This window comes from Canis aureus, chromosome 38 (genome assembly GCF_053574225.1).
Source record: "Canis aureus isolate CA01 chromosome 38, VMU_Caureus_v.1.0, whole genome shotgun sequence".
Taxonomy (NCBI): domain Eukaryota; kingdom Metazoa; phylum Chordata; class Mammalia; order Carnivora; family Canidae; genus Canis; species Canis aureus.
Genome location: NC_135648.1, coordinates 3,012,819 through 3,033,566, shown reverse-complemented (window position 1 = coordinate 3,033,566; position 20,748 = coordinate 3,012,819). Strand labels below are relative to the sequence as shown.

Genomic DNA, 20,748 nt, shown 5'->3' with positions numbered 1-20,748 from the left:
TTGGCGAGATATATTTTTCTGTCCCTCCCCCCCCACCCCGCCCCGCCCCACATCCCCCTTCCAATAGGGAAAAATAAATATGGTAATCTGTAAGGAAAAGCAGGATATTGGGAGAGGAAATGCTGGCTTTAGAGAGGGAGATTATGGTCTGGATTATGGTCTGGATTATGGTCTGTCAAAGAGAAAAGAGGCTCTCTGTCCTAGGAGTGGTACACCCATCGGCACCCCATCACCCCCATCACCACAGACACAAAAGCCATTTGTCTGTTCATTGTATCACCAGAAAACCTGCAACCTTGATAAATATGGATTAAACAAAAACTCTTATAATTGCTAAGAGATAGTCAAGTACGTGGTGACCTGCATGTTAAGAGCTACCCATTTTATGTAACGTGATCATATGAGAATACACATCACCCAGCCTTCCCCTTCTTTGGTTGTTTCTCAGAAATTTTTGATTACAGTCACATGGAAAATTTATCATTTTCATCTTTAAAATATATTTTCTGTAAACGCCTGTCTGTGCTGAGCCACGAGCAAAGAAATTTCCCCTCTTCTGCCCCATTACCTCCCCACCAAAGTCCAAAGACGAACTTCCTCTTTCTATCCCCATCACATTTCCTGTGCCCTCCTATACCCAAGGAGTTATCGGTAGGTATTTGTCAGTTATGTTCTTCATGGGACTTAAAATCAAAGATGGTTATGAAGATCCACGTGAAATGTACTGTGAGGCCAAGTAAAAATGAAAAAAACATAAATGGGTGATAATGACATAATCCTATCATTTGGCTTGCGTTTGTGAGAAGAAAGTAGATATCTTGAAAGCGATGGGCTGGGAGTTGGCACTGCTCTGGTGGGGACAGTCTGAAGCCAGAGAAAACCTAAGTGTGATCCTGAGCTGCCTGGCTCCTGCTACCCATCAACATGTGGTCATGTGCTTCCAGAAAGTTCTGTGATTTCCCGAAAGTTCCGTTTCTTCATCTGCAAAATAGGAGCGATTATAGACATATTACATAACTTAGCAGCATGTCTTACTAGGGGCAGAGAGATATCCTGCACTGAACACTGAACCTCGGAGGGGCTTCAGAGAGAGGAGCTAAGCTGTGGTGAGGGAGATGCCTGCAGATGGCTCGTTCTGCTGACGCTGCTGAGCTGAGATGAATCATGGACTGTGATCTGTCCAGGAATTCCATGGTCATGAAGATTAGAGGAAAGTGGATCCTAACCACCTACCATGCTGCAACCACATCCTTAAGCAAGCTCACTTACTCACTTAGAGTCTGTAACTTTATAAAGATGTGTTCTCCTTCCCCAGAGGGGTCCCTACTGTCAAGATTCTGAGAAGAAACTTCGGCTCTACAAACCCTGGGACCAGAGAGGACAGAATGGAGTTGGAGCATCCTTGTTGTGTAGGGACAACGTGGTCAACTGACCCTACAACTTTCCCTGTCTTACTCCTGACCCCTTCCCACCCCACAACATTTGCAAACTTACCAGGCCTCATGCAGCTATCCTGAGAAATGCTGCAGCAGGAACTGATCTCAGTTTCTTTTTGACTCAAAGAGAAACTGGTAAACAAAGAGCAAAGGAGACCACAAGATGTTCCCTCTTGCACATTGGGGATTTGCTGGCTTACATTTTGCAGAACTCCTTCCCCACCGCAGCACTTCTTCTGCAGACAAACAAAATGCAGGGAATGGCCTAGAGGCCCCTTCCCAGTGCTCCCTTTGGAGCTTTTTTGCTGCCCAAACTTCGTCCAGCAAGTTATAGTGGAGAGAGCTCTGGATAGGTGCACCCAAGTCCTAGACATAAGTGTTAGTCTGTCATGTGTTGGTTGTGTGACTTGGCCAAGCCAGTTAAACCCTCTGGACTGCAGTGTCTCCATCCGCATAAGACAAGGCTAATGATGCTTCCTTTAACATTCCCCAGAGGGCTTAACCTATGAAATCATAAATCCTATAAACTCTTGGCCAATCAGAAAAATATTTCTAAATCCCTTAAAATGCTTTTTCTTGCCCCTCCTTACCACCAAATATACTCCACTTCTAAGTGTTTCATATTTGCTATCTCACCTCTTCCCAGAAGTATTTCTCTGTCTGCTCCTACCAGGAATCTACTCCTCCCCAGTCAGAACTGATAGTAGAGATGGGCCATTTACAAACATTCAGATTGGCAGGAGGAAAAAGCCCAAGGAGAAAAACAAAACAAAACAAAACAAAAAAACAGAACTAGATTTGGATGTTCCTAGAAGCACTTTCATATGGTCTCAAAGTGAAATATTTTTTTGAATTACTTAATGAAACACTACTTGATTTTATCTCCATTGATTCATTCTTGCTCAGCAACGGGACTGTAGCATGGAATCAGACGAAGACCTCAGAGTTACGTTTGCACTATGTAGACAGGACTTCAGATACCCAACTTGTGTTAAACTGGCCGTACACACAAAACACTTGGGGCTCAGACAAAAAAGGAATTCATTTTGGCTGGGAGAAACTGGGAGAAACTCTCTGAGAAGGTGGCATTTGAGTTGGGTCTTTCCCACAGGTGAAGGAGATGAGGGGAAAAGGTGGCGGGGGGAGAGAGAGCTGGGAGGAGGATGCCCCCATATCTGAGGGCTGACACCTGAGACTGTCTTGTAAGGCCTACCCAGTCTGGCTAACTAAAGGGGCCATTCGCCAGACTTCATAAGCCGTCCTGAGACGTGCATTCAGGCACACTGGCCACATCCAGCCCTAACAGCAGCCACATGGAGTTGGAGCCCCTGTGGAGGCCTCATGTTTCCACAGTCCCCGGTCACTGAGGGTCTCAGAATCCCTTAGCAGCCCATCCACTGGGTACTAAGTGGATAGGCCCCCATCTCCAGCTATACCTTTAGGCCATCAAACCAGTGAGGTTGCTTCTAATCCAAAACAATATTCTAGAGCCAGTTACTGCCTGGATGGCTTATAAGCACTCACAGAAATAGGCAGCTATACTAAATACAGTGTGATTAACCATAGCGTGGTTACCAACTACGGTTAATAATTTGGTGGGCATGGTGACTATAGTTAATAATGCTGTACTGAACACTTAAAAGCTGCTAAGAGAGTAGATGCTAAAAGTTCTTAGCGCAAGGAGAAAAAAATCTGTGTGTAGTGATGGGTGTTAACTAGATATTGAAGTGATCATTTCACAATACATGTCAATATTGAATCATTCCATTCTATGCCCAAAACTAATATACTGTTACATATCTATTGCATCTCGATTGAAAAGCAGCAGCAGCAGTGTCCACTAGGGGCCAGCATGAGCTTACCAAGATTAGCCTGCCCTGACAGCCGGTTCTTTTCCTGACCCGAGGACAACAGAGGCAGGGTAAGGGGACTGCTCACACACTGAATCTGTACTTCTCTAGGCTCTTGGACACATCTCCTGTGGACAAGGAGATATAGGCTGATACCAGGTCAATTGAGTAGTTGGCTGATGTCGGTAGTTGGTTAAACAATTGTACCAGAAGGGACAGAAATGGATCAAGGAGAGAATTTCCAGAGAGAGAGAGAGCCCTCGCCTACATTTCTTTCATCTGTTTTATATAACTTTTTGTTGTTGTGGATTGACTTGAGTTGGGGTACGGAAGACCTGCTTACCTAATTTGAGTGTGTTACAGCCGAGAGGAACTACACTGGGATCCAAAATTATCTTATGAAGCTAACAAAGACAGAATTCCAAAAAGATGGGGCACGTGGGTGGTGGCTCAGTGGTTGAGCATCTGTCTTCAGCTCAGGATGTGATCCTGAGGTTCTGGGATGAGTCTCCAGGGGGCTCCCCACAGGGAGGCTGCTTCTCCCTCTGCCTCTGTCTCTGCCTCTCTCTGTGTGTCTCTCATTAAGAAATAAATAAAATCTTAAAAAAAAAATTCCAAGGAGTTAAGCATAAGGTTCTGCACTTTGGTTACCCAAATATATGTTGGGAGGCAAAGAAGGATGCCGCAGATGGAAACAATCTCGCAGGTGGGTTTGCAGGCGAGAAAACTTAATGAAGCTAGACAAAATCACTGGGGCCCTGGAAAAGCTGCTGTCCTTCTGCCCCCAAAACCCCATGTCTGTTTCTACCCCCACCACGAACCTTTATTCTCCGGAACTCCATCCCTATCTCTAGAATCAACAAGTTGGACTAAATCTCCAGGTCCCTTGCAGCAGTAAATTCTAGGACTCACCTACCCCTGTGCCATCTCTGGACATGGGGTCAATGTTCACTTCACTACCTCCTCAAGTGCCTTTCTGAGCAGCAGAGCTTGGAAAGCTGAAAGGGATGGAGAGCTCCCCTTGCCACGAAGTGTGGGGCCCAGCTTTGGTCTGGCCACTCAGAAGCCTTTGGACAACATGTGGAAGGTGAAAGCGGAGAAGAGGCTGTACTTCTGCAGCTTTTGTCACTTCTGGGAGCAGGGTCTGGAGAGGCTTTTGAGTTTTCTGGAGCAGTCACCGCAGAGATCCCAGCATCTGGGATCCAGCCCAGTGGTGCAAAGACGCAGGACCCTGGGCATCCACTTCTTGGACTGTAGAGCAGACAAGGTTCCATCCTGGTGCTCCCAGAAATCATAGCTTCTTTCTTATCTTGGCTGTTTCTCTGATCATAGCCCGTCCCAGTGGTCCTTGAGTAGTACTTTCCTGATCCTGGACCAACAGCGAGTCCTATAGTGGCCTGATCCTGGGAGGCTTTGCTGAAAACTCAAATTAGGATGTTTCTTCATCTCTCCCAACTATTCTGTAGGCTGTTAAATACTATACAATAAATTCCTTCCTACTTAATCCAGCTGGAGTGGATTCTGTTCTCCAAAATTGAATTCTGATCCACACAATATACTTTTGGTTTTTTAAAGGCCTAGAAGAGTACACACCAAATTGTTAAACAGCAGTGACCTCTGTAACCACCGAGGGAGTGGGAAGGCGGCAACTGAAAGTTGACTTGAACATTTTGCTATATACGACGACTTTTTAAAAACAGGGACAATATATTCCCTCCTGATGCTCTGCTTAAAAAAATTAAAGAAAGTGGATGACTTGTATGTTGAAAGTACAACCTGTGTCGTAATCAAAATGCAACTTCTTAATCTTTTCAAAATCCATTTAAACTTTATTCAATGGGGTAATCTTTCCCTGCTCGCAGCACTTTGCTACTTGAAGTGTGGCCCAAGAACCAGCAGTACTGGTTAGAAATGCAGGATCTCCGGCCGCACCCTGGACCCACTGAATCATAACCTGCCTCTGCAGAAGAACACTGGCTGGTTCACATGTACATTCATGTTTGAGACAATTCATGATTTTTCTGCTTCTCTTGGAAATGGATAGTCCTATAATGACTTTAGGTCACAAGCATAATTCTAATTTATAAATTAGGATGCCCAGAGCTTCATGTTAGTCAGACTTCAGTCTTAATTCAAAGATAGATCTTAGTCCTCTTACTTACCCAGCTGAGGGCCAGACTTGGGAAAGGAGCTAGTTGGCCTCCCTCCGCTCTTCTCCTCCCACACCTCCTCCCCCTCCCTCTCTCATTAGGATGTTTCCATTGTTTCTCACCTAAGCCAGAGTTGGAGAGAAGAGGGAAGGGAGAGAAGATGGGTAAAGAAACAGAAAGTTCTTATGTACCTGGGCAGTTTTCTGCTCTCTGAACTTGGCAGGTCACTTAATCGGATGCTTTTTCCCATGGGTACTAATGCAGGAAACAAAGGCAGGAGAAAAATTATTAAATTTCCTTACTGCCTACAGCCCATTGACAAGTTCTTGAAACAGGCCGAGTGACCTTCCTCTAGGGACTCAACTGCCTCGGTGTTGATACTTTGCTAAGAACAAAAGGCAATCCTAGTCCGGTCCGCAGGATCCTGTAAGCCTACTTTAATACATAAAATTCCTTCAGAAATTTCCTTTATCTCTATCCTGCAACAAACAGGTTGTGATCATCCCCAAAGCAGTTGGCTCACTGACACACATCTGAAGGGTCTCATGACTAAGGCTGTATTAGATGGTCATAAATGACCCTTTCCCAACAACAGCTAGCCCCCTCAAGGGCCTGGAAACCCTGCTTCCAAAATTCTTCAGAGACTTACAGGCTCTCTTTAGCCCCTTCCCAACTTGAAAGTATATAATGGGCCACTCCTCACGACCCCAGTGCAGGCCCTTCTGCCCACGGGTCCGCCCCGTGCTTTAATAAAACCACCTTTTTACACCAAAGGCGTCTCAAGAATTCTTTCTTGGCCACCAGCTTCAAAACCTAATGTCTTTTTCAGGTACTTCTGTAGACTTTTTGGAGATGTTTATTTCGGAGGACTGCTCTCCTGTGGTCCTGTCTGTATTCAGGGCAGATGCTTTGTGCATCTCGCCTCCAGGTGTTCACTTGCACCTCTTCCCTCAGCTCCTGGAATTCAGATTCACCTTCAGCTTTTTGGTGACTTTGTCAATCCCTCCCAGTGGCCTTATGGACAGGAACCAAGACAACTGCCTGCCAGCTTGTAACCAAATTCAAGTTCCTCTGTCCAAGCACAACAAAGACCATTACTGAGACAGGTATCCAGCAGGGAAAGGATCTATTCCACAGGGCAGCCAAATGAGGGGACAACTACGGGAGGGAGGGCAAGCCACATCTCTGCCTCCCCAGGGAGGAGAGTCAGGGATACTTAAAGGCAAAGGAAAGCACAGTTGTAGTTGAATGTATTCTGTAGCTGGGACTAGTCCTATCAACCCTTGGATTGCCGGTTTCAGGCTCTGTCTTTCAGGAACCGGGGAAATGCAGGGACCCGCTTTGCTCCGGGGTACTCTAGCACAGGCTGATCCCCAAACCGGCTTGTCTATCCAACAGCCATGGCTCACCTTAACCTTCTTAGGGGTGAGTCAGGCGCCGTCCGGGTGTCTCCCAAAGCCAGGGAACACATTTCAGACCTCCTTGGGTGACCCCATGGACATCTTCCTCATTAGGCTTGAGGGAGATGTGGGGAGCTTCCCACACCTCGTCATTATGACAAAGAATTGTGATGGGAACTCACATCATGCCAAAGGAATCTCTTTTACACGTCCTCTCTCTTATCCGTGCTCCAACCCCTTTTAATCTCCTGGATGTGACTTCAGAGTCCAGAAGTCAGGGAACAGATCCTCCACCATTTCCTCTGTAAATTGTGTATGTGATAATCTGGTTTCAGAATTTCACGTCTATTGTATCACGAAATATCGCTTTGACATCCTGTCATGAGTGCAATTGCTTAATTGTAAAAAATAAAAATAAAATTCTGCTTTCCTGTCTTATTCTCCCCAGACACACCCACCTGGGGCACTAGAGTCAGTTCTAAGTCCCACATGTTAAGCCAGATGTAGAACAGCTGGAGATGTGCTCAGAAAAGCCAGAGACCACAGTGAAACAATTGTAGGTTGTGAGGAGAGGTAAAGTGAGTGATTAATCAGACAAGTTTAGCAACATTCCTGAAGCAGAAGTCAGAAGTCAGCCCCAGATAATTGCAAAACCAGCTTAAAAGTCTGGCAACAATGATCTTTACTCTTTTGGGGGGCTTCTTTTTAAAGAACACTGCATTACTAATGCTCTTCATAGGAAAGAACATGTTATGAGAGTAGGAAAATATGGACAGTGATGAATTTGAGTCAAAAGGTGATTTAGGAAAGTCAGACTCTGCAGGTGTTAACCATATTGGAATTAAAATTAATTTTTTTTAGATTTTTATTTATTTAATCATGAGAGACACACAGAGAAAGAGAGAGAGAGAGAGAGGCAGAGACACAGGCAGAGGGAGAAGCAGGCTCCATGCAGGGAGCCCAACCTTGGGACTCGATCCCAGGTCTCCAGGATCACGCCCTGGGCCAAAGGCAGGCACTCAACCACTGAGCCACCCAGGCGTCCCAAAATTAAATCTTTTAAAAAAGAAATGTCAGACTCTGAAAGTGAAAAGTTTTAGGAATATGTTACCCAGTTTATTTCCCTTATATTTTCCTTTTTATGACTGTATAAGAATGATTTATAATATTTAAAATATGTAATTTCTAATTAAACCTAAAGGCCATTGTGCAATGAGATGGTGTGATTTCCTTTCTTAGTGTTCTCTTTAACGGTGCATCCTGAAATCAATGTCGTTTTAGATTTAGTGAATTACAGTCATAATAATTTACTGCTTTTATGTCATAGATAGGTTGCTTGCATAATCACTTTTAATCCTTCTAGCAATTCTATAAGGCAGATATTATTACTATTCTGCTTTACAGGTGAGGAAACAGAACTTCAGAAACAAAGTCTCTTGCTCAAGGCTACATGGCTGGTAAGTAATAAAAATTATATTTGAACTCAAGTCTGAACTCCTGAGACAGGATTTTAAATCTCTGCCCTCTGCTACCTCAGGTCCAAAGCTAATTAGCGCGGCTATTATAACTTAGCATGCTACATTAGGGGCGTATTAACTTTAAGGGAGTCAGAGAATGATCATCTCCAGCATCACTGCAATAAGATTGGCTCCTTTGAACTGAAAAAATTAAAAGTGTATCACTCCTATTCTTTTGCCTTAGATGTTAGCTGGATCAGGGATAGACAATTATATGAGGCCTCTTATTGTGAGGAGGATGTCAAGCATTGAAATCAATTCTCTTTGCAAGTGCAGTGGCTGGAGGACAAAGCTAAATCAATATGGGCTAACTGTAGTGTGTGTTGGAAATAAGAGCTCTTCTTGGCAGAAAGGCTGCACTTAATGAGTAAGTATAGTCAGGAGTGCATTTCCCTTAGTTAACTATGGACCAATGAGCAAGTAATTCAGAAGATGGATGAGCAGCATTACAAACAGTGGCATTGACTCCAGAGGGACCGTATAGCTGGGCTGCTACATGACCCAAGGTTAGCAATGGTTCAGGATCCAGTGGGAACACTGAACAGTGGATAAAGAGTTAAGAGGTTCTCTGGGTCTAATTAAGAAATAAAAGTATGATGGTGTGCTCTCTTGACAAGGGTATGGGAAACAAACTCTCTCATACATAACTAGTGGAAGTTCAAATTGCTACAATCTCTTTAAGGAGTAATTTGACAATATATTATTTTTTTAAAGATTTTATTTATTTATTCATGAGAGACACAGAGAAAGCGAGAGAGAGGTAGGCAGAGACACAGGCAGAGGGAGAAGCAGGCTCCATGCAGGGAGCCCGATGTGGGACTCCAGGATCACGCGCTGGACAGAAGGCAGGGGCTAAACTGCTGAGCCACCCAGGGATCCTTTGACAATATCTATTAAAATGTAATATAAAATCTGGCAATTCTACTTCTAGGCGTTTGTCCCACAGATATAGTCAAATACATACCTAAAGATATAGGGGTGGGGTGCCTGGGTGGCTCAGTTGGTTAAGCATCTGACTCCTGATTTCAGCACAGGTGATGATCTCAAGCTGGATCAAGCCGTGTAGGGTTCTGGGCTCAGTGGGGATTCTTCTTGAATTCTCTCCCTCTCTTCCTTCCCCTGCTCTCAAATAAATAAATACATCTTTAAAAAAAATAAAGATATAGGGGTAGTGTAGTATAATGTAAACCAGCAAAATTTTAGAAACAATCTAATACTCCATCACTGGAGACTAGCAGATGTCATCTCCCCAAGAAATAATTTGTGAACCACCACTTGGGGCTTACTGTCCATCCTCTGTGCTTCTAAGCACCTTAGCATCCTCTGTCTTAAAACTTCTAGTAAGGAAAGAATCTGTCTGTCTCTCCCCGAAAGGTTACTGTTATTTCCCTCATTTTGCAGATGAGGACTCTTGGGCTCAGAAGGCCTGAGCAGCCCTCCAGAGGGTTGAGGCTAGAGTCTATGTCAAAGCATAGAGGTGGGCAAGGGGCTGGTGTGTTGGGGAGAGAGCAAGTGGTCAGTGTGACTGCAGTACAGGGCTAATGGGCTCCATAGCCCATGATAGAGAGTTTGGACTCTAACCCAGAGGTTTTGATTCAATCTCTTAAGGAAAAAGTCCTTAAGTGTAAGAACTCAAAGAGTTCCCTCTTTCCATAGACTTAAGACGAGACAAGAGACTGAGACTCAGGGAGGCTGAGATCCAAAATGGGGCAACTTGCTAGGATCCTCTCTGCTCTCTGAGGTCAGACATCCGGGTTCCGGTCTGGAATCTGGTTTAGGGTCTGAGACCTGAGTCTGAGGCATGGAACTGATCAGAGAACCAGAGAGAAGCAAATTCCTCCCCAGGCTTCTCCAGCATTTTGCAGCTATCTTTCTGCTTCAGAATGAGCTCTAAGTTCTCCTTGGGCAACCTGGGCCAACTAGCCTCTGTTTCCCTAAATGCATGTTGGAACCTCAACCAGAGGCTGGATGGGGTCATTTCTTCCTGCAGACTGGCATGGCCAGTTAGTTGCCTGTCTGGTATTTCCTGCTATTTTTATAGTGTAACCCTTCCTGGAGATCAGTAACAGGTGTTGTTGGGGGTGATCTATGAGAGCTGGGGACTTAAAAGTGTTCTAGAGGGCAGATGGGTCGAGCTCTCCCACCCCCCCTTAAGTTCTTGTTCCTCCCTATCTCCCACATCTCTAGTACAAAAGAGAGGTAGATGGCAGGACAAACAGAAAGGTATTGGGACTGCTAACAGGGAGTGAGTAAAGGAGATACCTGGCATACTAGCTCTCCTGTGAGGGCCTATTTCAATTTTTTCCTTTTTTCCTTTTTTTTTTTTAATTGGAATTCAATTTGCCAACATATAGCATAACACCCAGTGCTCATCCCATCAAATGCCCCCCTCAGTGCCTGTCACCCAGTCACCCCCACCCCCTGCCCACCTCCCTTTCCATCACCCCTTGTTCGTTTACCAGAGTTAGGAATCTCTCATGTTCTGTCTTCAATTTTTTCTCTTGAAAAATAATCAACTGGTTTCTTTGGTTTTGGGGGAGGGTTGACTTGCGATCCTTTGATTACTAAGCCTCTTGGCACTAAAACTGGTCACTTCCTATCTAATTCAGAGATGGCAGAAACTTCAAGGGAACAAAATCAGAAGGAGGAAGGAGTCTCACCCCCGGAGTAGCATGAGGTTAGCCAGGGAAATCATGGTCTCGGGAGTTCTGAGAAGAGAGATGAGCCTGCTTTATTTTTTTATTTTTATTTTTTTAATTTTTATTTTTTGAGCCTGCTTTAGAAAGCTGGAAATCAGAGCTACAAAGATTCTTGTAAACCAGAACCCACTGCTGGGTTATAGGGGCCTGGACATGCCTTCTCAGGAAAATGCAAATGTTCACTGAGATCAGTTTAATTGATTCTTTTTTTCTGATTTTAAGTTGACATCTCCTCCAATTAGGCTTATTGATACCTTCAATAAAGAACGCTTCCAAATACCCATCCCAAATATCCAACATGGTGAAGGACTTCTTAACAAGACTTTCAAGTTCTGATCCCCCTTTACTTCTCTATGTTCATCTCCCGTCCCCTTGTCCCTAAAATTCACCTCCCTGCAGAGAAACACACACAATTCTCCAACCACCCTCCATTATTTGCAGCTGTACAAACACAAGAAGGTCTTTCAAGTCTCCATGTGTTTGTGTCCACAGCCTACCCTACTCTCAACCTTTTGTCACATCTTCATTTGAATTCTTACTCTTCTTTCAAGATTCATCTTCCTCCTCTGAATTCCCATAATGTGTCAGAGAGCACTTATCACATGGCATTGTAATTTATGTATGTACCTGTCTGCCTTCTTCCCCATAAAACGTCAGTGATTTTTTAATAATATGGTGAAGAATATGATGAAGGATATTGATGTCATTCTGGTTAGTCACTCAACAAGAAAGGGGAAATTAGGTTGTGACCAAGTTCAAGTTAGAAGTGAAAGAGCTGTTATCAGTGCCGCTTACTTGATGAAGGGTATGAACCCAGTGACCCTCTGGAAACAAGTCACACCAGCCCTTCAGAGAAGGAAGGGCTCTGGCGGGGAGATGGGGGACTCATGAAAATGGGGCTTGTAGTGAACACATCTCTGAGGTTACAACTGACATGGCATCTTGCTTTTAACCTTCAAGTAACAATAAAGTCACCAGGCAGGGTGGAATAGGGATCAGGTCATGTTGTGTCTAGGTTGTGTTAGGGTTGAAGTGGCTGGTAGGGGAATAAAGAAAAAAAAAAGCTAAAAACTAGAATTCCTCAATTTTAAGGATTTGTCTTAAAACTTTCTTCAAAGAAAAAAAAACTTTATTCAAAGAAATTTCGAAATGTAAAGAGTATCACTTTTTTAAGTTATGGCTAAAGAGAGCCTGGCCTGTCTGCTGCTACTAGAGCCTATCAGTCTGTTCAGCTCCACTGGGGCAGGAGGAACATCTGGGGGAGTCTCACAGAACTCTGATTCTTATAATCTGAGCAAGCCACACAAATACCTTTCCTTCTAAAACTATATGAAATCTGGAACTTTGGGGTATAAACTCATCAGAAATACAACTGAAAGTCTCTATTTTTTTTTTTAATGATGCTGATGTGGAAAACAAAGGGAGAAGAAAAATCAGTACATTTCCTTACTACTCACAGCCCACTGACAGGTCCTTGAAGCAGACAGAGTGACCTTCCTCTAGGGACTCAACTACCTTGATGTTGACAGTTGCTAAGGGCAAGATGGCAATCCTAGCCCGACCCTCAGGATCCTGTGAGTCTACTTTAACATATAAAAATTCCTTTAGAAATTTCCTTTATCTCTACACCCCAAGATATGTGTCGGCGACCATCCCCCATGAATATGGTCCACCAATGTACATCTGAAGGGTCTCATGACTCAGGCTGTATTAGATGGTCATAAATGATCTTTTCCCAACAAGAGCTAGTCGCCCTCAAGGTCCTGGAAACCTTGCTTCCAAAATTCCTCAGAGACTTATGCTCTCCCTAAGGCTCTCCCAACTTGAAAGTATATAATGGGCCACTCCGCACAACCCTGGTGCAGCTCTTTCTGTCCACGGGTCCTGTCCCTGTGCTTTAAATAAAATCACCTTTTTGCACCAAAGACGTCTCAACAATTTTTTCTTAGCCTTCAGCTTTGAACCTCAATGTCTTTCCTCTATCAATGCTTTTTTTTTTTTTTTTAAGGATTTATTTATGATAGACATAGAGAGAGGGGAGGGGCAGAGACACAGGAGGAGGGAGAAGCAGGCTCCATGCTGGGAGCCCGACACCAGACTCCATCCCGGGACTCCAGGACCGCGCCCTCGGCCAAAGGCAGGCGTTAAACAGCCGAGCCAGCCAGGGATCCCCCCTATATCAATGCTTTTGAAGAATATACTTTTTAAATATTTTTATTTATTTGAGAGAAAGAGAGAGTGCATTGTGGGGGAGGCGGGCAGATGGAGAGGGAGAAGCAAACTTCCTTCCTGTGCAGAGAGTCCCCCAAGGTGGGGCTCTATCCCAGGACCCTGAGATCAAGAGCCAACACAAAGGCAGATGCTTAACTGAATGAGCCACCCAGAGAGGCCCCTGAAAGTCTTTTTTAAAAATTAACATTAAATCCATTATGAATAGTTCCAACTTGACCCTCAAAGATTCCAAAGGGTTCATTATTATCTCAATGACCTTAAATACCCCGATATTGCCTGTGCTGAAATGTGTACCGGGTGGGCACCTCTGAAAAGCTAAGGGTGCCTAAAACTTGCCAACAGAAACCTCCAAACCTCCAGGTAGGAAATGACAGAAGGGGAGTCCTGGGAGGGGAGGAGAACCGAGGACAGGCCTACGGGGATGCTCCAGGGCGCCCGGGGACACGGAGACCCGCCCACACCAAGGCCGCCAAAGGCGCGGAGCAGAGAGGCCTGGCCAGGTCCCCGCGGGTGGGAAGCCGGGAGACGCAGGCGCGGGAGCCTGGAGGGGGGCTCCCCGGCCTCAGCTCTCCACCGCGGTGGTCTCGGGGGCTCCCGGGCTCGCAGCGAAGCGGGGGGCGGGGGTCTGGAGCGTTGCCCTGGGCTCTGGGAAGGCCGGCGGCTCCTTCAATTCCAGGACCACGCGGCTCAGAAGGCCCTTGAGCAGCTGCATTTCTTGCAGCAGAAGGTCCACGTCGGGTTTCAGGGCTCCAGCGGGCGGTTCCGAGGGCGCCGGCAGGGCGCAGGCTGGTGGCCTCGCCGTGGGGGCTCTGCCCGCGGGGCCCTGCAGCCCCGGCGACGTGGCGTTGGGGACGGAGGTGACCGACGGGGCCGATCTGGACACCGGGGGCTTCCTGAAGGACAGCGGCTGGCCGCCCGGCGCCAACGCTGCGGCCCGGGGAGCCTGGGCGGTGCTGGACGCCGAGGGCAGCGCGGACCCTGCGGGCGCAGCACAGCGGGACCCACGGCCGCACTCACTCTCCCACCCTGCGGCGCCCGCGGGCCAGGGCGGTAGGGGCCGGGGTGGAGCGCGGGGAAGGCGCGGGAGGACGGCCGGCGGACCCGGTGAAGAGGAGGAGGGAGGGGAGGAGGGAGGAGGGTGAGAGGTCGGAGGGGAGGGGAGGAGAGAAGGGAGGGAGGGGAGGAGGGGGAGGGGATGGGGAGGGAGAGGGAAGGAGGGAAGAGGGAGGAGGAAGGGATGGGGAGGGAAGAGGGAGGAGGGAGAAGGGAGGAGGGAGAACGGAGGAGGAGACGGGGTGGCGAGGAGAGAGGGGAAGGGAGGAGGGAGAGGGAGGAGGTCGGGGATGGAGAGGGGAGGAGGGAGGGGAGGGAGGAGGAGACGGTGAGCCGGGAGGGCCGGGTGGCGCGAGGGAGAAGGGTGCGGAGGCGCGGGCCGGGCGGCCCGCGGGGGGTGGCAGGGGTGGGGGGCGTCCGGGGAGGGTGCGCTCACTCACCGCGCCCCGCGAGCTGCAGCCAAGGGCTGCGTTTCCGGACGCTCCGCGTGGCGGTCGCGGCCTCGCACCAGTAGGACTCGAGCTCGTCGACCTCGGGCTCGGGGACCGTGTACTCGGCGCCCCAGTCGAAGCGGCGCACCGGGCGACTGTACTTGTAGAAGGCGAACTGCAGCGGCGTGTCGCGCCGGTGCGGGTGCAGGCGGGTCTCGCAGCGCACGGCCACCCCGCCGCGGGCCTCCGCCCTGCCGGTCACCGTCAACACCGGCGCGGGGAACAGCTCTGCGGAGAGGGGCGCCGGGCGCTCAGGGGGCGCCGTGGGCCGGCGCGGGGGGCCCGCGTGTCCACGCGCCGCGGCACCGCCGGTTTCCCTCGAGGGACCCCGCGGCCCAGGGCACCGAGAGGGGGCGGGGGGGGTAGGGAGGGAGCCTGCGAGGACGGGGAGCGCTTGCCAAGGGGGAGGGGGAGCGGCCCGAAGCTTCCCGTCCCATCCCGCGGGACACCCAGTTCGGGGCCCCCGGCCTGGAGGGGGGTGCGCTCCGAGCGGGCCCCCCGCCCCCCCAGGGACCCCTACCGCTGCCCCGCCCTCCGGCTGGGGCTTGGACACCGCGGCGGGCTCTAGGGCCCCCACACCCGGAGTAGGAGCCGCAGCTGCGCGGGAGGGAAGGGACCCTCGTCCCACGCAGGCTGCGCATCAGGGGCGCCTTCCCGGCGGAGGAGAGGCGAGAGCGCGCGTGGACTAGGGGAGAAATGAGCCTCCGGCCTCCCTGCCCGGCCGGGCTCCCGCCGCAGAAGTGCCCAGGGCTCGTCTGCCCAGTCCCGGGCCGCAGGGGTCGCCCACCTTGCACGGTCACGGCCACCTTGGCGGAGAACATGGGCGCGCTCTCCACCGGGAGGCGCATGGTGCCGGAGCACTGGTAGCGCCCGCTGTCGCCCGCGCGCGCCTGCGGCACCGAGTAGTTGGCGCTCGCGTGGAAGTAGCGCACCGCCCGGCCCTCGTGGTAGTAGTGCAGCTTGTAGACCGGCTTGTCGTACCAGCCGCGGCAGCGCAGGACCAGCGGCTCGCCCTCGAACACCGCAGCGTAGGGCACTTGCAGGATCAGCCAGTCTAGACAGTCACCGTGGCAGGCCTGACTCCAGGAGAAGCCCAGGCCTGGGGGGTCCCACCCTTCTCCCCCTCCCCTGCACAGTGGCTCCCCCCCTCCCGGCTGCAGGCGGCCCAGGAGGGCGGAGCTGGATGCCTTGCCAGGTGAGGGGGAGGTAAAGCAACCACCCCCCCCACCCCCCCCAACCCCCCCCGTGTTCCAGTAAGGATGAGGAAGGAAGGCAAAGATGCCCGGTTCTCAGCTGGCTCCAGCCTCATCACAGAGTAACGGCCATCAGAATGGCATTACACTGCTCAGGATGCCTTCCTCACCTGGCCCCTAGTTACTTTTCCAGCACCATCTCAGTATTGTCACCTGCCCAGTGTCTCCCTCACTGTCCCCACCTCCCACTCCTAATGCAGGCTAGGTCCAGCCACACCCAATATACCTGTTGGGAGCACTGGACCTGCTGTGAGCCCAGGGCCTTTGCACCTGTCAATAAGACCCCCCCCCCCAAGACACACACACACACACCTGTTTTACTTGAGGCCTACTTGTCCTGTAGATCTAGCCTTCAACTTTTTCTCCTCCAGAAAGCTTCCCCAACCCAGCAGAGCTAACCCTTGTATAACCCTAACATGTTCCGGATGCCATTTTTAGGAATTTTACTTTGAGAAAGAATTCTGCAAGTAACAGACACAATCAGTTTCCTATTCTATTCCACAAATGGTAACCACCTCCTCTCATGGCCAGTATCTTATCTGTACTATCAGTTTCCAAACAAGAAACCGCAGAGTATGCACATGAAATGTGTGTAAATGCTAAGTGATTATCTTTGAGTTCTGAATACAAATTGTGGCCTATCAGGCTGAGATGATATAATATTCCCTACAAAGTAGCTAATCCCGGAAGCTAAAGAACAAACTACTGCTATTTTCTTATCCTGCTTTGAAATCCTTTAAGTGACCCCAAGAAGTCAGCTTCTGAATTGACGCCTATGTACACGTGTATGCCTGCAGTAAACTTTTAAGTGCTTTGTTCAACTGTTGCTCTCTTTTTTCCTTAACAATATGTCATAATTCGTTTTTCATCCTCACAATGGCCAAAGACAGATACAATCATTGTCCCTATGTGGCTGCTGGAAAGCGCAGAGAAGCATCTTGCTGTTCATTCAGGAGTGATTCTCCCTGCTGCACCCAGTCTACACAGGAACCTTCACTCCCCACCCCTTTGCTTTGCCCTTTCCATCCCTGACCCCTCCCCCATGGCTCCCCATCCAGTATCCCAGGTCTTGAGCTAGTCTCATAAATAAGCACAAACGTTTATTTGCCTCCCTCTATGGCAGAGGGGCAAGGGGACCTCTGGGGCCAGGCAAGCCTCATGGTGTCTCTCACACAGAGTGCCACGCAGGGCGCTGCCTGCTCCAGAGACTCAAGATAATCCCCATTTCCCACCCCAGTGGGAGTGGCCCAGTGTTCTCTCCCATTGGGGGACCAATATGGCCAGAGGAGATGCGTGGAGCCCCTGCCCCCATGTTCAAGCACTCACCGTTGGAAACAGAGAGGTGGATGGGGTCACTGACAGGTGCTCCCCGTGTCTGGCATCGATACACCCCTGGGGTCTGCACCTCGATGCTCTTCTTGTGAGAGGGCAGAAGTAGGTGGCCCAAGTACCAGAGAGTGCTGATGGGCCGGAGCTCCAGGAGCAGAGGGTGGTACCCATCACATCGCAGGGTCACCCGCTCCCCCTTGAAGATTGTGGTCCAGGGTGGGTGTAGAGACAATATGGGCTTCTCCAGAGTAGCTGGGGGGGGGCGTGTAAGAGGGGGCAATGCGGGGAAGAGAATCAAGATGAGGTGCCCAAGATGTGGTCTGGGGTGGGCCACTCTGAGAAAACCCCGGCTTCCAGGATCCGGCCCACATTGCTAAACCATCCCCGTGGGAGGAGACACCGCACCGGACTACAATCCACCGGTACCCATTTCGAGGTGCATAGAGGCAAACTGGGGTCATGGGGATTGAGAAGACATTGAGAAGTGGGGAGTATCCAAGCAGGTCACCCAGGGGGGTTGGTGTGGAAATTGTAGGAAACTGGGTTGAGGGATGGGGGAGACTCACCAGCTTGCCCGCTGCTTGGAACTGCAGAATGAGAATTGAAGCAGAAGAATGTTGGGGATGAGAGGAAAGTAAGGGACCTTTGACCATAGGAAAAGCTCTGGGAGTCTCAAGACCTGTTTTTCTTTTGCCTTTACTTTTCCTGGCTCTGAGAAAGCCCCCTTCTCTTGATCCTCGAAAAATAGATAATGAACTGCTGTTTGGAAATGAGGAATGTTCCCCAAAGCGTGCAATGCACAAAACACATGCACACACAGCCTTGGGCCACACTCACCCCACAGCCCAAGTCCTTTTGCCGCTGTCCATGCACTGAGGACTCACCCAGGAGCAGAAGGGCTGTCAGTGGCCACATGCTGGCCCGGCCCACAGCAGCTGCAGCACGATGTCTGCAATAAATGTTTAAGTGCTTTGTTCAACTGCTGCTCTCTTTTTCCCTTAGCAACGTGTCGTAATTCATTTTTCATCCTCACAACAACCAAAGAGACCGATACAATTATTGTCCCTATGTTACTGCTGGGAATGCTGACCGGTGTTGACTCCTGAGCCCTGGAAGACATTGCTGCTTCTCCCACCCATTCCTAATTCCTGAAATGGGGAGACTGGAGACAGCAGGACATGGGCTGGATAAGTGTCAGCTCTCAGGTGTCCCAGGCACCAGGCACTGTCCCACCTAGCACCCCTACGGCCACCTCACATCTCAGGCCAACCCCAACCCCTGTAGAGGAGGTATGCTGAGCAGAGCCTTTGCCCTCTGCAGCCCAAGAAAGCCACATAGAACCCCGGATTGTGGCAGGTGACACAGCCACCTTCAGGCTCCCATTGACATCGACCTCTGTCCCACATCATCCCCACCTTTCAGGTGGCCCTATAAGCCTCAATTGAGGAAAATACCTCCCTGTGTCCTGAAGGTCTACCTGGGGCCCTTGTTCTGCTCACTCCCTGATGACAGGAGTGTGAGGCCTTGAGAGGTTGACATTGGGCTCCCTGCACCCAGAGCTCACAGCTTCCCACAGGTGAGTGACAGAAGGGCATGATTCACCGACCACCTTCTGTATCACTGTCTTCCAAAGTTATCATGAAGAATGGAAAAAAATGCAATGTGGTTCCCCTTCCTGAAAACTTAAACCCTCAGAAATGAGAACATTCTTTCCTACGCAGCCCAGGGATCTCACCCTATGGCATCTCCACTCACTCGTGCCTGCCCGCCTTCCTGCTAGCCATCCCCGCAAGCCTTCCCCAGCCATGCCCCAGTTCCAGGACTCCTCACCTGTGGCAGAGAAGTCACTGCATCGGCCCCTCAGAAACTTCGCAGATCCCACCTCCCAGCTCTACTTCTGGTGCTTTCTGAGCCATGCGATCATACCCTGAGCAATGGGGAACCTGAATTCTCATGTAAATACTTAATGAATTTTCCAACCTGATTGTATGTCTCCTTGGACCAGTGTCCTGTCCTCACCTGGGCCGCACGGTCCTGGGGCGCCTCCTTCCTCTGGAACTCTGGTGGACTAAAAGGACTATCAAACACTGTCAAGTCTCTTAAAGACAGTCTCCTCCCTCTTCCTTGCTGATGGCCAGAGCTCCATTCTGAGAATCCCCTTAGAGTTTCTCTTAATATGACAGTTTTTGTTAAAAATGCAAATGCCTCTTAAGGGAAATGTGATTGGTTGTTTAGTTCTGCTGGCCACCTCAGATCCTGTTTGAGAGCAGGTTTTTATTTTTGTAATTTCCTTTTAAAGATTTTATTTATGTATTTGAAAGAGAGACAGAGAGAGCAAGCACGAGGGGCAGAGAGAGAGGGAGAAGTAGGCTCTCTGCTAGCGGGAAGCCCCATGCTGGGCTCCACCTCAGGACTCTGGGGTCATGACTTGAGCTGAAGGCAGACACTTAACTGACTTGAGTCACCCAGGTGTCCCGAGAGCGGGGTTTTTTAAAAAGATAGATAGTCATATGGGTCTGAAAAGCAAGGAGGTGCTTGATAAGGGGCTCGGGAGGGAGGGAGGGAGAGAGGAACTGGATAGTAAGAACAGAGATTTATAAACTGCCTGCTTTAGGGGTGTCTTGGCTAGACCATGCTGCCAGACTTCCCCACACTCCACCTGCCTCCTCCCCCGGGGCCAGCGTGGGCCTCCCTGCGTCATCCACAGCCTCCCCATGTCATGCCCCAGGACTGTGACATCTGCCCCAGGCCACCACTTCTACAGTAAGAATGTGATGCACCTGTCAGCTGTCCCTAGCTCCACACAAACAGTCTCTGTTTGACTTCTTATCACTCAGAACACAGATTTCAGGCTTTTTACCAGATTGCACAAGACACCTGATTACACCAAAAGTTCATGAGATGTATATAGTCTTCCTGAAAATCTCTAGACTCATCGATAGGGTTCCCATCATACAGTGCTCAGAATCTGGCCTGAAGACTCTCCCACCCAACGGATCTTTATTCTATTCTAGGCTTTGTTCTGCATTTCCCTCAAGCTGGATCTCTTTCTACATCCAAGACTTTTCCCTGCAGAATTTCTAATTCTTCACCCCTTTGCTAATGCAGAGAAAGGTAGCAATTACCCTTTGTTACCTGAGCAATTCTTTGAAGCCTGTCATGGCATAATCTGTGGACAAGATATGCCATCTTCTGCTAAGTGTCCTGATGACTAAAATGTTTTCAGCTACTGTTGCTGGCACCAGCTCACACTCCGTGAGTGCTGAAGCCCTGAGCACTGAACCGGGGGCAGACCCCATGTCCCTGCATTTAATCCCAACAGGGGGCCTTTGAGGAAG

The 20,748-nt window shown here is 49.3% G+C and overlaps 1 protein-coding gene across 4 annotated transcripts; it reads right to left on the bottom strand.

Annotated features, from left to right (window-relative positions):
- Positions 1-13,705: 13,705 nt before the first annotated feature.
- On the bottom strand, positions 13,706-19,579 carry FCRLB (Fc receptor like B). 4 transcript variants are annotated; one of them, XM_077886563.1, is made up of 8 exons: positions 19,430-19,567; positions 19,241-19,353; positions 18,295-18,359; positions 17,977-17,997; positions 17,408-17,662; positions 15,616-15,882; positions 14,778-15,056; positions 13,706-14,262 (listed from the first exon to the last, which is right to left on the bottom strand). In XM_077886563.1, exons 3-8 carry the CDS (start codon positions 18,323-18,325, stop codon positions 13,847-13,849), a joined length of 1,269 nt encoding a protein of 422 aa, XP_077742689.1. In that variant the 5' UTR covers positions 18,326-18,359; positions 19,241-19,353; positions 19,430-19,567; the 3' UTR covers positions 13,706-13,846. The 4 variants fall into 4 exon arrangements, with proteins under 4 accessions (XP_077742689.1, XP_077742688.1, XP_077742686.1 ...); XM_077886562.1 differs by having other exon boundaries at positions 19,241-19,337; positions 19,430-19,556; XM_077886560.1 differs by lacking the exon at positions 19,241-19,353 and having other exon boundaries at positions 19,430-19,579.
- Positions 19,580-20,748: the final 1,169 nt, after the last annotated feature.

Bases quoted from the DNA above. Each gene is read 5' to 3' on its own strand.
- FCRLB (XM_077886560.1), bottom strand. From the start codon at position 18,325: ATGTGGCCACTGACAGCCCTTCTGCTCCTGG. The intron at 15,883-17,407 runs GTGAGTGCTTGA...GTGACTGTCTAG, and splicing joins CCACCTCTCTGTTTCCAACG to ACTGGCTGATCCTGCAAGTG. The intron at 15,057-15,615 runs GTGGGCGACCCC...CCCTCTCCGCAG, and splicing joins GGTGGCCGTGACCGTGCAAG to AGCTGTTCCCCGCGCCGGTG.